Source organism: Aquarana catesbeiana, linkage group LG03, assembly GCF_042186555.1.
Source record: "Aquarana catesbeiana isolate 2022-GZ linkage group LG03, ASM4218655v1, whole genome shotgun sequence".
Classification (NCBI taxonomy): domain Eukaryota; kingdom Metazoa; phylum Chordata; class Amphibia; order Anura; family Ranidae; genus Aquarana; species Aquarana catesbeiana.
In genome coordinates, this window is record NC_133326.1 from 45,238,000 (window position 1) to 45,255,140 (window position 17,141).

General features: G+C 46.6%; 1 protein-coding gene and 2 non-coding genes across 4 annotated transcripts in view; 2 read left to right on the forward strand and 1 right to left on the reverse strand.

Annotated features, from left to right (window-relative positions):
• The window catches only part of FANCI (FA complementation group I), a 119,665-nt gene extending 118,804 nt beyond the window's left edge, over positions 1-861 (reverse strand). Inside the window, exons 1-2 of one of the 2 annotated variants that reach the window (XM_073618451.1) lie at positions 728-861; positions 400-501 (exon numbers count right to left, since the gene is read on the reverse strand). In XM_073618451.1, the coding sequence (XP_073474552.1) occupies positions 400-483 (84 nt within the window). In that variant the 5' untranslated portion in view covers positions 484-501; positions 728-861. Of the gene's footprint in view, positions 1-399; positions 502-693 lie in introns of both variants that reach the window. The other variant, XM_073618452.1, reaches the window with a different exon arrangement.
• A 33-nt stretch (positions 862-894) lies between these two features.
• On the forward strand, positions 895-967 carry TRNAR-ACG (transfer RNA arginine (anticodon ACG)). The gene has a single exon. It is a non-coding gene; the product is annotated as a tRNA-Arg (tRNA).
• Positions 968-14,173: 13,206 nt separating this feature from the next.
• TRNAR-ACG (transfer RNA arginine (anticodon ACG)) lies at positions 14,174-14,246 on the forward strand. Its single transcript has one exon. It is a non-coding gene; the product is annotated as a tRNA-Arg (tRNA).
• Positions 14,247-17,141: the final 2,895 nt, after the last annotated feature.

Genomic DNA, 17,141 nt, shown 5'->3' on the forward strand with positions numbered 1-17,141 from the left:
AGGAGGAGGACAGCGGTAGGAGGAGGGGTAGGAGGAGGACAGCGGTAGGTGGAGGAGGGGTAGGAGGAGGACAGCGGTAGGTGGAGGAGGGGTAGGAGGAGGAGGACAGCGGTAGGAGGAGGAGGGGTAGGAGGAGGAGGACAGCGGTGGGAGGAGGAGGGGTAGGAGGAGGGGTAGGAGGAGGAGGACAGCGGTGGGAGGAGGACAGTGGTAGGAGGAGGAGGACAGCGGTAGGTGGAGGAGGAGGACAGCGGTAGGAGGAGGAGAGGTAGGAGGAGGAGGACAGCGGTAGGAGGAGGAGGGGTAGGGGGAGGAGGACAGCGGTAGGAGGAGGAGGAGGAGGGGGAGGACAGCGGCACAGGTAAGTAGGAGAGGTAGGTGAGGAGGAGATTTGTATACCTCGACATCTTTGACGGTCTGCAGATACTTGTGAAGTCCCTCGGATTTCTTCTCAGCCACCAGGGACAGGATCTTCTCCTCCATGGTGTTTGGTGGAGACCTCTGACAATAGAATACAATGGGGTCAGTACATCTCCATATCATCATATGACTGGACACTCAGAGCAATGACTCCATATATGTGTATACTGTACATACACTGACACCAGAGGAGGGACACTAGGAATATATATTAGTATATTGCACTCCTGTCATTCTCCTCTGTATACAAGACCCGTACACCGCACTCCTCACCTTACAACTTCTCCACAACTCCCCCTCAGATTACCTGTATCCACTGACACCGAATCTCCCGCGCCTGACGTCACTTCCGGCATCGTCCTGTCAGGGAGGAGGCTGTGTGTGTGAGGACTTCCTGTAATAGGTAGCCTCCCGCCGTCTCTACTCACTGCATGTTTAGTTAGCTATACAGAGAAGTGTGTAGTCAGATGTGTTGGGCCAGTGGCGCAATGGATAACGCGTCTGACTACGGATCAGAAGATTCTAGGTTCGACTCCTGGCTGGCTCGTCCCAAGTTTTTTCATTTTGCAATCAATTCTATTCTATTATAATTCTCTTCATTCCATGGAAAGTCGTTTCTATACAAAACAGAATGCACAGCACGTTCCATTATCTATAATACTTCAATTATAATGCTTTGGTTGCAATACTTCATTTATAATGCTTTAATTATGATGCTGCAGTTGTAATATTTTGGTTATAATAATTCAATTTTAGTACTTTAGTTATAATAACACTTCAATTTAATCCCTCTGATATAATCCTTCAGTTATAATAAAATATTTCAGTTATAATACTTTGGTTATAATACTTAATTTATAATGCTTTGGTTATAATACTTCAATTACAAAATTTCAGTTATAATACTTTAAATATAATACTCCGGTTATAATACTTCATTATTAATGATTTGGGTATAATACTGCGGTTATAATACTCTGGTTATAATTAGGGATGAGCCGAACACCCCCCGGTTCGGTTCGCACCAGAACCTGCGGACGGACCGAAAATTCGCACGAACGTTAGAACCCCATTGACGTTTATGGGACTCGAACGTTCGAAATCAAAAGTGCTCATTTTAAAGGCTAATTTGCATGGTATTGTCCTAAAAAGGGTTTGGGGACCCGGGTCCTACCCCAGGGGACATGTATCAATGCAAAAAAAACGTTTAAAAACGTCCGTTTTTCGGGAGCAGTGATTTTAATGATGCTTAAAGTAAAAAAAAAAAAAAGTGAAATATTCCTTTAAATATCGTACCTGGGGTGTGTCTATAGTATGCCTGTAAAGTGACGCGTGTTTCCCGTGTTTAGAACAGTCCCTGCGCAAAATGTCATTTTTAAAGGAAAAAATCTCATTTAAAACTGCTTGCGGGTTTAATGTAATGTCGGGTCCTGGCAATATGGATGAAAATCAGTGAGACAAACGGCATGAGTACCCCCCAGTCCATTACCAGGCCCTTTGGGTCTTGTGTGGATATTAAGGGGAACCCCGCACCCAAATTAAAATAAGGAAATTGTGGGGCCACCAGGCCCTATATACTCTGAACAGCAGTATACAGGCGGTGCAAACAAGACAGGGACTGTAGGTTTGTTGTTAAGTAGAATCTGTTTGTCATTTTGTACTGGTACATTTTTAACGTGTTTAGCTCCAGCCAAAAAATCTATTTTAACCTTTTTGGAAAACATAGGGAAGGGTTATCACTCCTGTGACATTTGTTTTACTGTCTGTCCTCCTCTTCAGAAGATTTCACCTCACTTTTTGTCCCAATGACAAATGTTTTTTGAAAATTTGGGGTTTTTTGTGGAACAAGGATTGGAAAGCATCAGTGGAAAGGAGAAATGTTTTTCCCATATTAACTCTTACAGGAGAGAATTTCCCTTCCTAGGGGTAGATTTCATCTCACTTCCTGTTGTCTCCTTCCGTTTGCGAGTAGGAGTCGTTTGTAAGTTGGATGTTTGAAAGTAGGGGCCTGCCCTATATACTCAGCCGAAATTTGGGCCTTCGTTGTTGTTGTGGCCACAACACTGTAAGCCCTCACAGGGCCCTGCTGTGAAATATTAGATCAAGAATTGTAATTACATGCCCCTGTTGAACAGGGGCAGAAAAATTGGGCCTTTGGTGGTGGTGGTGGTGCTGGTGCCACAATACTGTTAGTCCTCACTCGCTCTTGGTGGGTGCATAAATGGGCCCTGCTGTGAAATATTAGATCAAGCATTGCAATTACATGTCCCTGTTAAACAGGGGCTGAAAATTTATGCCTTAGGCACTGGTGCTGGTGCCACAACACTGCAACCCCTCACAGACACTCTAGTTGGAACGCAGGAACGAGCCCTGCTGCAAAGTATTGCATCAAAAATTGTAATTACACGCCCCTGTTAAACAAGGGCTGAAAAATTGGGCCTTAGGCACTGGTGCTGGTGCCACAACACTGGAACCCCTCACAGATATTCTAGTTGTAACTAGGGTTGCCACCTGTTCGGGATTCACCTGGACAGTTCGGGTTTGGAATCATGCGTCCAGGTTTCAGACTGTCTGAGACCCGGACACATTCTTCAGACCGGACTAAGTCTCCCAAGTCTCCCCCCTTCTCTCTTCTGCCTCTAAGTGAGTACGCTAAGTTAAATCAGGGTTTTCAGAGCACTCATTACATCAGAGCTCCCCTTTACACCAGAGGCAACAGTGTTCCCCCTTACATCAGAGTCCTCTCCGTACACCAGAGCATCCCTTATGTTAGCGTCCCCAGAGTTCTCCCTTACATCAGAGTCTGCAGAGTCCCCCCTTACAGTGAAAGGGAACTCTGCGAGTTCAGATGTAAAAGGGGAACTCTGTGGACTCTGATGTAAAGGAGGGAACTCTGTGGACTCTCATGTAAAGGGGGAACTCTGTGGACTCTCATGTAAAGGGGGAACTCTGTGGACTCTCATGTAAAGGGGGGGGACTCTGTGGACTCTCATGTAAAGGGGGAACTCTGTGGACTCTCATGTAAAGGGGGAACTCTGTGGACTCTCATGTAAAGGGGGAACTCTGTGGACTCTCATGTAAAGGGGGAACTCTGTGGACTCTCATGTAAAGGGGGAACTCTGTGGAGTCTCATGTAAAGGGGGAACTCTGTGGACTCTCATGTAAAAGGGGAACTCTGTGGACTCTCATGTAAAGGGGGGGAACTCTGTGGACTCTCATGTAAAGGGGGGGAACTCTGTGGACTCTCATGTAAAGGGGGAACTCTGTGGACTCTCATGTAAAGGGGGAACTCTGTGGACTCTCATGTAAAGGGGGGGGACTCTGTGGACTCTCATGTAAAGGGGGAACTCTGTGGACTCTCATGTAAAGGGGGAACTCTGTGGACTCTCATGTAAAGGGGGAACTCTGTGGACTCTCATGTAAAGGGGGAACTCTGTGGACTCTCATGTAAAGGGGGAACTCTGTGGAGTCTCATGTAAAGGGGGAACTCTGTGGACTCTCATGTAAAAGGGGAACTCTGTGGACTCTCATGTAAAGGGGGGGAACTCTGTGGACTCTCATGTAAAGGGGGGGAACTCTGTGGACTCTCATGTAAAGGGGGAACTCTGTGGACTCTCATGTAAAGGGGGAACTCTGTGGACTCTCATGTAAAGGGGGAACTCTGTGGACTCTCATGTAAAGGGGGAACTCTGTGGACTCTCATGTAAAGGGGGAATTCTGTGGACTCTCATGTAAAGGGGGAACTCTGTGGATGCTCATGTAAAGGGGGAACTCTGTGGACTCTCATGTAAAGGGGGAACTCCATGGACTCTCATGTAAAGGGGGGGAATTCTGTGGACTCTCATGTAAAGGGGGAACTCTGTGGACTCTCATATAAAGGGGGAACTCTGTGGACTCTGATGTAAAGGGGGACTCTTGTGATTAACTTCATATGATTAGAAATGTTCTTTAATAGCAACATCTATGCATAGTTTATCTATGCATACTATGAAAAAAAATTGCTGTGTGATGCTGAAGTGTTCTGGTTTGACTTGAAGAAAAGGTGGCATCCCTAGTTGTAACGCAGAAACGAGCCCTGCTGCAAAGTATTGCATCAAAAATTGTAATTACACGCCCTTGTTAAACAGGGGCTGAAAAATTGGGCACTGGTAAGGCGCCCAGAACCAAAAATGTTCTTACAAAGCTATTAGCGTGATCATTGAGGAGGAAGAGGATAATTACTCAGGATAGTCACTCAGCATCAGCATAGGCAGTCTTTGAAGGGATCTGAGATTTAAAAAAAAAATATTCGGTTACATCAGCATCAGGTGCTTGGTAGCTGGTGGTGATCCAAGACTGATTCATTTTTATCAAGGTCAGTCGATCGACTGAGTCGGTGGACAGACGCACCCTGTGATCGGTTACAAAGCCTCCAGCAGCACTGAATGTGCGTTCCGAAAGAACGCTGGATGCAGGACAGGCCAGTAGCTCAATTGCATACTGTGCAAGCTCTGGCCAGTGATCCATCCTCAAGACCCAGTAACCCAGAGGATTTTCGGTGGGAAAGGTGTCCAAGTCAGATCTTGCCCCTAGGTATTCCTGCACCATGTAAAACAGACGCTGGCGATGGTTGCTGGAACCGATCATACCTTGGGGCTGTGGACCAAAAAATTGTCTGAACGCATCGGTCAGACGGCCACCTTCTCCACCGCTCCTTCTTTGACTGACCGAAGTCTCAGCAACACGTTGTCCAGAAACAGGAGTTTGTAACCTCCCAGTCTCTGGGAACGCATTGCACAGACCTTTCTGCAAGGCCTCCCGAAGATGTTTCATCCTCTGCTCCCTCTGCGACGGCAAGATAAGGTCCGCAACCTTACCCTTGTAACGTGGATCAAGGAGGGTTGCCAGCCAGTATTGGTCCTTCTCCTTGATACCACGAATACGAGGATCCTTATGCAGGCTTTGCAGGATCAGGGAGGCCATGCAGCGTAGGTTTGCTGAGGCATTCGGTCCGGAGTCCTCTGGGTCACTAAGGATGACATGGTCCGCAGCCACCTCCTCCCAGCCACGTACAAGTCCATGTGTTTCTTGGGACTGATCCCTTAAAGACTGCTGCTGATGCTGAGTGCCAGGCTCCACCTCCATACTGACACAATCTTCCTCCTCCTCCTCCTCCTCCTCCTCCTCGTCCTCTTCCTGTGTGATCGGCGGGCACGCAGGAACACTGTCTGGATAAACGGGGCCTTGAGAGCTAAGGAAGTCCTTCTCTTCCTGCCTCTGTTCTGCCTCAAGTGCCCTGTCCATTATTACACGCAGCGTGTGCTCCAACAGGTGGACAAGAGGGACAGTGTCACTGATGCATGCATTGTCACTGCTCACCATCCTCGTGGCCTCCTCAAATGGTGACAGGACAGTGCATGCATCCCTGATCATGGCCCACTGGCGTGGGGAAAAAAAAACAAGCTCCCCTGACCCTGTCCTGGTGCCATAGTCGCACAGGTACTCATTGATGGCCCTCTGCTGCGCGTGCAGCCGCTGCAGCATGGCCAACGTTGAGTTCCACCTGGTGGGCATGTCACAGATTAGGCGGTTCTTGGGCAGGTTAAACTCCTTTTGGAGGTCCGTCAGCCGAGCACTGGCATTATATGACCGGCGGAAATGCACACAGACTTTCCTGGCCTGCCTCAGGACATCCTGTAAGCCCGGGTACCTGCCCAAGAACCGCTGCACCACCAAGTTAATGACGTGAGCCAAACAGGGCACATGGGTCATTTGTCCCTGTCGGAGGGCAGAGAGGAGGTTGGTGCCATTGTCGCAAACCACCATTCCTGCCTTAAGTTGGCGTGGCGTTAACGACCTCTGAACCTGCCCCTGCAGAGCTGACAGAACCTCTGCCCCAGTGTGGCTCCTGTCCCCCAAGCACACCAGCTCAAGCACTGCATGGCATCTTTTGGCCTGCGTACTTGCGTAGCCCCTTGAACGGCTACGGAGCACCGCTGGTTCCGAGGACAAAGCACAGGAAGAGGCCATGGAGGAAGAAGAAGAGGAGGGGGTGGAGGAGAGAGGTGTGTCACAATCATTAGTAGTGGCATTTTGGAGGCGTGGTGGCGGAACAACCTCCAACACTACTGCACCTTGTCCTGCATCCTTCCCAGCTGCCAGCAGAGTCACCCAATGCGCTGTGAAACTTAGGTAACGTCCCTGTCCATGCCTGCTGGACCATGAGTCAGCGGTAATATGCACCTTACCGCTGACCGCCCTGTCCAGCGAGGCATGGACATTGCCTTCCACATGCCGGTAGAGAGCCGTAATCGCCTTCCGTGAGAAAAAGTGGCGTTTGGGTACCTGCCACTGAGGAACCGCACATTCCACAAACTCACGGAAGGGGGCAGAGTCTACCAACTGAAAAGGCAGCAGTTGAAGTGCTAGCAATTTTGCCAAGCTAGCATTCAACCGCTGGGCATGTGGATGGCTGGGAGCAAACTTCTTTCGGTGGTGCAGCAGCTGGGGCAGGGAAATTTGCCTGGTACAATCTGACGTCGGTGTACCAAAAGCAGATTGCCCACAAGTACTTGGCTGTGACACACCTAATTCTACACCTTCATTCCTCTCAGTGCAGGTCTCAGAGAGGACTGAAGGTATAGTGGGGTTGGAGATCTCAGCTGATGAGGAGCAAGGAGAGGTCCTCTTTGTTCTTTGATGTGGGTCTTTTAGATACGCTTTCCAACAAACTGCATGGCAGGTCAACATATGTTTGGTCAAGCATGTGGTACCCAAGCGGGAGATGTTTTGGCCATGCGAGATACGCTTGAGACATATGTTGCAAATAGCAGCGGTGCGATCTGATGCACTCGTCTCAGAAAAGGCCCACACCAAAGAACTTTTTGAATAACGCGCAGAGACTGCAGCACCCTGCACATGTGGAGCTTTGGGGTGTGATGCAGTCAATGTGCTGCCCTTAGGCTGGCCCCTGGAGGGCATCCTGCCTCGTTGGTGATGTGCCGCCTCCTCCTCCTCTCTCCTATCAGGCACCCACGTTGAGTCAGTGACCTCATCATCCCCTCCCTCCTCATCACTGGAGCAAACCTGGCAGTATGCTGCAGCAGGGGGAGCATGACTGCCAGATTGCTGTCCTTCTTGGGCACCCCCTCTGTCCGTGCTCACGTTACTGCCTTCATCTAGCTCAATATCATCATCAGAGCCTTCCAAGCGCTGGGCATCCTCCTGAAGCATGTACCCAACACTGTGGTCAAACAGTTCGAGGGACTCCTCAGGAGGACGTGGTGGGGCTAGGGAAGGAGTCACTGATGACTAGGGATGAGCTTCGAGTTCGAGTCGAACTCATGTTCGACTCGAACATTGGCTGTTCGCAAGTTCGCAGAACAGCGAACAATTTGGGGTGTTCGCGGCAAATTCGAATGCCGCAGAACACCCTTTAAAAGTCTATGGGAGAAATCAAAAGTGCTCATTTTAAAGGCTAATATGCAAGTTATTGTCATAAAAAGTGTTTGGGGACCCAGGTCCTGCCCCAGGGGACAAGGATCAATGCAAAAAAAAGTTTTAAAAACGGCCGTTTTTTCAGGAGCAGTGATTTTAATAATGCTTAAAGTCAAACAATAAAAGTGTAATATCCCTTTAAATTTCGTACCTGGGGGGTGTCTATAGTATGCCTGTAAAGGGGCGCATGTTTCCTGTGTTTAGAACAGTCTGACAGCAAAATGACATTTTGAAGGAAAAAACTCATTTAAAACTACCCGCGGCTATTGCATTGCCGACAATACACATAGAAGTTCATTGATAAAAACGGCATGGGAATTCCCCAAAGGGGAACCCCGAACCAAAATTTTAAAAAAAAAATGACGTGGGAGTCCCCCTAAATTCCATACCAGGCCCTTCAGGTCTGATATGGATATTAAGGGGAACCCCGGCCAAAATTTAAAAAAAAAAATGACGTGGGGTTCCCCCTAAATTCCATACCAGACCCTTCAGGTCTGGTATGGATTTTAAGGGGAACCCCGGCCAAAATTAAAAAAAAAAAATGACGTGGGGTTCCCCCTAAATTCCATACCAGACCCTTCAGGTCTGGTATGGATTTTAAGGGGAACCCCGCGCCAAAAAAAAAAAAAAAAAACGGCGTGGGGTTCCCCCAAAAATCCATACCAGACCCTTATCCGAGCACGCAACCTGGCAGGCCGCAGGAAAAGAGGGGGGGACGAGAGTGCGGCCCCCCCCCCTCCTGAACCGTACCAGGCCACATGCCCTCAACATTGGGAGGGTGCTTTGGGGTAGCCCCCCAAAACACCTTGTCCCCATGTTGATGAGGACAAGGGCCTCATCCCCACAACCGTGGCCGGTGGTTGTGGGGGTCTGCGGGCGGGGGGCTTATCGGAATCTGGAAGCCCCCTTTAACAAGGGGACCCCCAGATCCCGGCCCCCCCCCCTGTGTGAAATGGTAAGGGGGTACTTACCCCTACCATTTCACTAAAAAACTGTCAAAATAGTTAAAAATGACAAGAGACAGTTTTTGACAATTCCTTTATTTAAATGCTTCTTCTATCTTCCTTCATCTTCTTCTGGTTCTTCTGGCTCTTCTGGTTCTTCCTCCGGCGTTCTCGTCCAGCATCTTCTCCGCGGCGTCTTCTATCTTCTTCTCCTCGGGCCGCTCCGCACCCATGGCATGAGGGGAGGCTCCCGCTCTTCTCTTCATCTTCTTCTTCATCCTCTTCTCTTCTTCATCTTCTTCATCTTCATCTTCTCTTCTTTTCTTCTGCGGGCCGCTCCGCATCCATGCATGGAGGGAGGCTCCCGCTGTGTGACGGCGTCTCCTCGTCTGACGGTTCTTAAATAACGGGGGGCGGGGCCACCCGGTGACCCCGCCCCCCTCTGACGCACGGGACATGACGGGACTTCCCTGTGGCATTCCCCGTGACGTCACAGGGAAGTCCCGTCAAGTCACCGTGCGTCAGAGGGGGGCGGGGTCACCGGGTGGCCCCGCCCCCCGTTATTTAAGAACCGTTAGACGAAGAGACGCCGTCACACAGCGGGAGCCTCCCTCCATGCCAGCATGAATGCGGAGCGGCCCGCAGAAGAAAAGAAGAGAAGATGAAGATGAAGAAGATGAAAAAGAGAAGAGGATGAAGAAGAAGTTGAAGAGAAGAGCGGGAGCCTCCCCCCCAATGCCATGGGTGCGGAGCGGCCCGAGGAGAAGAAGATAGAAGACGCCGCGGAGAAGATGCTGGACGAGAACGCCGGAGAAAGAACCAGAAGAGTCAGAAGAACCAGAAGAAGAAGAAGATGAAGGAAGATAGAAGAAGCATTTAAATAAAGGAATTGTCAAAAACTGTCTCTTGTCATTTTTAACTATTTTGACAGTTTTTTAGTGAAATGGTAGGGGTAAGTACCCCCTTACCATTTCACACAGGGGGGGGGCCGGGATCTGGGGGTCCCCTTGTTAAAGGGGGCTTCCAGATTCCGATAAGCCCCCCGCCCGCAGACCCCCACAACCACCGGCCACGGTTGTGGGGATGAGGCCCTTGTCCTCATCAACATGGGGACAAGGTGTTTTGGGGGGCTACCCCAAAGCACCCTCCCAATGTTGAGGGCATGTGGCCTGGTACGGTTCAGGAGAGGGGGGGGCCGCACTCTCGTCCCCCCCTCTTTTCCTGCGGCCTGCCAGGTTGCGTGCTCGGATAAGGGTCTGGTATGGATTTTTGGGGGAACCCCACGCCGTTTTTTTTTTTTTTTTTTGGCGCGGGGTTCCCCTTAAAATCCATACCAGACCTGAAGGGTCTGGTATGGAATTTAGGGGGAACCCCACGTCATTTTTTTTTTTAATTTTGGCCGGGGTTCCCCTTAATATCCATACCAGACCTGAAGGGCCTGGTATGGAATTTAGGGGGACCCCCCCACGTCATTTTTTTTTTTTTTAATTTTGGTTCGGGGTTTCCCTGGGGGGAATTCCCATGCCGTTTTTATCAATGAACTTCTATGTGTATTGTCGGCAATGCAATAGCCGCGGGTAGTTTTAAATGTGTTTTTTCCTTCCAAATGTCATTTTGCTGTCAGACTGTTCTAAACACGGGAAACATGCGCCCCTTTACAGGCATACTATAGACACCCCCCAGGTACGAAATTTAAAGGGATATTACACTTTTATTGTTTGACTTTAAGCATTATTAAAATCACTGCTCCTGAAAAAACGGCCGTTTTTAAAACTTTTTTTTGCATTGATCCATGTCCCCTGGGGCAGGACCCAGGTCCCCAAACACTTTTTATGACAATAACTTGCATATAAGCCTTTAAAATTAGCACTTTTGATTATTAATGTTCGTGTCCCATAGACTTTAACGGTGTTCGCGTGTTCGAGCGAACTTTTTTCCTGTTCGCATGTTCTGGTGCGAACCGAACAGGGGGGTGTTCGGCTCATCCCTACTGATGACATTGAGCCGAGGGAAGAGGCCGCTGCTTTGCCAGACAAAGTACCCTGGGCATGGGTGAGAGAGGATGAGGAGGATGAGGACGGCTTGGTCATCCACTCGACCAAGTCTTCCGCATGTTGCGGCTCAACACGACCAGCTGCCGAAAAAAAGGCCAAGCGTGTCCCACGGCCACGTGCTGATGAGGATGCACCGTCTCCATGACCAGCACTAGACACAGAGCCTGCTTGCCCTCTTTTATTGGCTTGTGACTGTCTGCCTCTCCTTCTTGGCCTTCCAGACATACTAATGGCCTGTAGCTGCACTAAGCTGGGATATATATATATATATATATATATATATATGTACTGATACTGCAGCTAGCAAAATCAACTGCCTGCCTGTAGTATGAGAACACCACCAACCTTCTACAGGTAGCTTTAGCTGAACACTGTGAGGAGGACGCACCACACTAACTTGTAGCTTTAGATGAACACTGTGCAGAGGTCTCACTACACTAACTTGTAGTTTTAGCTGAACACTGTGAGCAGGACGCACTACACTAACTGTAAATAGTCTAGCTGCCTGACTGTGGTACTAACAGGATCAAAAGAACACCAGCAATTTTCTTCAGGCAGCTGTAAATACTGTAACAAGACAAGCCTGCCTGTCAGTAGGAAGATAACAGGAACGGATCTAGCTAAACTGAATACAGTGTATATATACAACACCTGGGATGCATATATATATATATATACACAATACACTGTAAGTGCAGCTAACTCACTGACTGTCCTGCCTACTCTATCTAACTCAAATGAAATGACACTGTCTCTCTCTCTCTCTCTCCCTCTATCTCAGCACGCCGGAACACACTACACAGGGCCGCCGTTCTAAACCCCCTGAGCCATAATTGGCCAAAGCCACCTTGGCTTTGGCCAATTACAGCTCTCTCTACTGACGGCGCTGTGATTGGCCAAGCATGCGGGTCATAGTGCATGCTTGGCCAATCATCAGCCAGCAATACACTGCGATGCCGCAGTGAATTATGGGCCGTGACGCGCCACACGAATTTGGCGCGAACGGCCCATATCGTTCGCAATTCGACGAACGACCGAACAGACGATGTATGAGTTGAACATGGGTTCGATTCGAACACGAAGCTCATCCCTAGTTATATTACTTACATTACATCCCTAGTTACATTAAGTTACATTATTAATGCTTCAGTTATAATGCTTGGTTATACTGCTCCGGTTATAATACTGTGGTTATAATACTCCTCTTATAATGCTTTGACTATAATACTTCATTTATAATACTCCGGTTATAATACTCCTGTTATAATGCTTCGGTTATAATGCTTTGGCTATAATACTTCAGTTATAATGCTCTGGTTATAATAGTTTGGTTATAATACTCCAGTTATAATACTCCAGTTATAATGCTTTGGCTATAATATTTCAGTTATAACACTCCAGTTATAATACTCCGGTTATAATAGTTTGGTTATAATACTCCAGTTATAATGCTTTGGCTATAATACTCCAGTTATAATGCTTCGTTATAATGGTTCAGTTATAATACTGTGGTTATAATACTCTGGTTATAATGCTTTGGCTAAAATACTTCAGTTGTAATACTCCGGTTATAATGCTTTGGTTATAATACTCTGGTTAGAATGCTCCGGTTATAATACTCCAGTTAAAATGATTTGGCTATAATACTTCAGTTATAATGCTCCGGTTGTAATAGTTTGGTTATAATACTCCAGTTATAATGCTTTGGCTATAATATTTCAGTTATAACACTCCGGTTATAATACTCCAGTTATAATACTCCAGTTATAATGCTTTGGCTATAATATTTCAGTTATAACACTCCAGTTATAATACTCCGGTTATAATAGTTTGGTTATAATACTCCAGTTATAATGCTTTGGCTATAATACTCCAGTTATAATGCTTCGTTATAATGGTTCAGTTATAATACTGTGGTTATAATACTCTGGTTATAATGCTTTGGCTAAAATACTTCAGTTGTAATACTCCGGTTATAATGCTTTGGTTATAATACTCTGGTTAGAATGCTCCGGTTATAATACTCCAGTTAAAATGATTTGGCTATAATACTTCAGTTATAATGCTCCGGTTGTAATAGTTTGGTTATAATACTCCAGTTATAATGCTTTGGCTATAATATTTCAGTTATAACACTCCGGTTATAATACTCCAGTTATAATACTTCAGTTATAATACTCCTATTATAATGCTCTGGTTATAATACTCCAGTTATAATGCTTTGGATATAATACTCTGGTTATAATGCTTCATTATAATGCTTCGGTTATAATACTCCAGCTATAATGCTTTGGCTATAATACTTCAGTTATAATACTCTGGTTATAATACTCCGGTTATAATGCTTCAGTTATAATACTCTGGTTAGAATACTCCAGTTATAATACTCCAGTAAAAATGATTTGGCTACAATACTTCAGTTATAATGCTCCGGTTATAATAGTTTGGTTATAATACTCCGGTTATGATACTCCAGTTATAATGCTTTGGCTATAATATTTCAGTTATAACACTCCAGTTATAATACTCCGGTTATAATACTTCAGTTATAATACTCCAGTTATAATGCTCTCGTTATAATAGTTTGGTTATAATACTCCAGTTATAATGCTCCAGTTATAATGCTTTGGTTATAATGCTTTTGTTATAATACTCTGGTTAGAAGGCTCCAGTTATAATGCTTTGGTTATAATACTATAGTATTATTTATGGGGGGTATGTATAGGGGGTGTACATAGTATAGGGGGTGTACATAGTATAGGGGGGTGTATATAGTATAGGGGGTGTATATAGTATAGGGGGGGTGTACATAGTATAGGGGGGTGTATATAGTATAGGGGGTGTATATAGTATAGGGGGGTGTACATAGTATAGGGGTGTACATAGTATAGGGGGGTGTATATAGTATAGGGGGGGTGTACATAGTATAGGGGGGTGTATATAGTATAGGGGGTGTATATAGTATAGGGGGTGTATATAGTATAGGGGGGGTGTACATAGTATAGGGGGTGTACATAGTATAGGGGGGTGTATATAGTATAGGGGGGTGTATATAGTATAGGGGGTGTATATAGTATAGGGGGGGTGTACATAGTATAGGGGGGTGTATATAGTATAGGGGGTGTATATAGTATAGGGTGTGTATAGTATAGGGGGGTGTATGTATGTATAGGTGGCCTAAAAGAAAAGTATTTACATCTCATACATTGCCAGTGACTGGAGCTGTATTGTCTGCTATTCTTATGAACCTAGACTATCACTGGGAGTTTGAACAGTGTGGGGCCAGTGGCGCAATGGATAACGCGTCTGACTACGGATCAGAAGATTCTAGGTTCGACTCCTGGCTGGCTCGCATGCATTTTTTTAATGCTTCAATCAGTTCTAAAACCGGTATTATCAGGAATGAATGTGTTGGAGATCACTCCCACTTCCTTGTTCACATTTACTTATATGCGCTCTTTATACCGTACTTTATTAGCCTGAAACTGTCACTATGGCAACGACTAAGCATCCTATTCTCTCACACAACTTAACCCCTTGTCTATGGGACACTTATTTCATTATTGTTTTGCTGACTTTATTTCCGCTTTAAGGGACGGTTCACACCACAAAACCACACTCCACATCCGTTTTGTTATGCATTTCTGGATACTCTCCAGATGCTTTTTTTTTTTTTTTTTTTTTTTTTTATACTGTACTGGGGTCTGGTGCATTTTTTATGCTTTTTTTGATGCTTTCCAGTGCATTCCGTTTTTTTTACGTTCCAGTATAGTCCAGTGCAGGAAAAATGCAGCATGTTTTATGATTTTTTTCTGGAACTGGAACGCCCTGGAACTGACTGCACTGGTGTGAACTAAGCCATTGGAAACCATATAACCTACTTTCCATGCATTTTTGATGCAAAAAAAAAAACGCACCAAACTGCATGTGATGTGAACAGGTCCAAGTGCACACCAGAATCACACCAGAATGTGCTCTGCATCCCTGTGCAATTCAGTGTGATGCGATTTTTCAAGCCATTCATTTGAATGGGCTAAATTGCACTGGATGACAACAAAAGTAGTGCATGCAGTACTTTTAAAAACGCACTGCACCGAATCGCATTGACTGTGGGAATACTCGGGAAGACTAAACCGCAACCACAAGTCACGCTCTTGGCTCATGGTTGTGGCGTAGTCCCGTTGACTTCAATAGACACATTTAATAGGTGGAGCTCAGTGGCTGCCCGTCCATAAGGGGCGCACGGGTGCCGCCCCCCCCCCATCCATGCGTCCGGCCCCTAATAAACATACAGTGCGCCGGATGCATGATTCCAATGGGGCGGGGGGGGGGGCTTTATTTTTTTTAAGCACATAATTAGAGCCAGGGGCCCACCCAGTTGTGTGACAATAGCAAATGAATATTTGCTATTGTATCACTGATTCTCCTCCCAGCCAATCAGGAAGTGGGTCATGAGACCGGTTTCACGATTGGACGAAAGGAGAAGCGATCTTATTGGCCAAGAGGGAGGAGGGGAGGAGTCGCACTGCCGGAGGAGAAGCAGGGGAAGACCGACCGACCTACCAGCCACCACAATGGCTCACCCATAGCGGCTCAACCATCCAGCACTTCCCGGCTCGGACAGGGGAGGGAGGAGGAGGGGAGATCGGAGTCATCCCGGGCAGGGCATCTGACTCCTATCTGGAATGAGGGGGGTGTTCCCGATATTCCCTGCATTCATGTCTGTCTCCGGGGGGTGACGTTGCCCCCCCCCCCCCCCCCAACCGGCCGACACTGGTGGAGCTGTCTGTCAAATACAACATGGCCAGATAAAATTACCATGGACATGAAGGAAGGCATTGTGGTTGCAGCACATAAATGAATCCCTGCAGCCACCATATTCGGTTTTAAGTGGTTGGTCGGGGGGGGGGGGTAAAAACATAGATCGACCACCTGTTTTTACTGCCCTTTGCTGCCCATATAATTTAAGACTTAGTAATTTAAACTAAATTATAACTAAAGGCAAAACTTTTATTTTTTTTTTATTTTAGATAGAGGGGAGAGAGATTTGAACACCTGCTAGGTTGTTACCAGAGCAGCGATAGAGAGAAGGTCTAAATCAGCATGAAAAGAAACAAATACTCCTCCGCTTGAGAAGTGGCTGTGCGGCTGGTAAAATCGTATGTCTCCACTGGTTCAGCCACCACAATGGCTGTGCTGCCACTCTCAACAGGTCAGGGAAACCCAAGTGGAATTCTATGAAGAAAGGAACAGAGGGCGCACCAGCCTAGCATATTACCTTTGCAACAATTTATTGTTAAAACACAAATGGATGAATATGTCCATAGTCCACCAGATGCTCCACCCAGCATGATCTGCTGGCAAGTACCAATTGTGGAATGAAGAGTCCAAAAAAATCTGACATGTTTCGAGGGATGTCCCCTCTTCCTCAGCTCTGAGGAAGAGGGGACATCCCTCAAAACTGCTCCTTTCTGCATATAGAGGTTTAGGGAGATGGCTGGGGGAATTTTTGGTTCTACAGTGAACATTTACTTTAATCCTAGACCAAATGAATCTCCACTCACTGGCACTGAGTGACATATTTACCTGAGGAAGAGGGGACATTCCTCGAAAGGTGTCAGATTTTTTGGACTCTTCACTCCACAATTGGTCCTTGCCAGCAGATCATGCTGGGTGGAGCATCTGGTGGACTATATATTTTGCTAGACATATTCATCTGTTTGTGAGTATAATTTATACATAATCTAACAATAAATTGTCACTAAGGTAATGTGCTAGGCTGGTTTGCCCTCTGTTACTTTCTTCATAGGGGGAAGGTCTTCCTGTGGGGATACTAGTACCGGTGTCCTGATGACAACCAGGGATTCCCTCATTTTTGAAGTGATTTCCTCTCATTTCCTGTTTTTACTATGGCACAGGACGCAAAGGGAAATCTCTACAATGAGGCACAGATGGCAAATTAAAAAAAAAAGAAAAACTGACGGGTTATAACCCTTCTTTACTCTATCCAAAATGAAAATAACGTTTTTCTTATAGTTCTACTTTTAGAGCTTCATTCCGACAGGCGAATATGGGGGGCTAGACTGCAGCATTCAAATATGGCTAAGCTCTACAGTTGTATAGGCAGCCAACACTCCGAGCTATAGTCCCCATGGCCACTCTGTGGTCCTAGATGCAGAATTCATCTAGAACTAATCGAATTTAACTGCTTGGATGAATGGCTCCATGCAAACAGCAGCGACGTGGG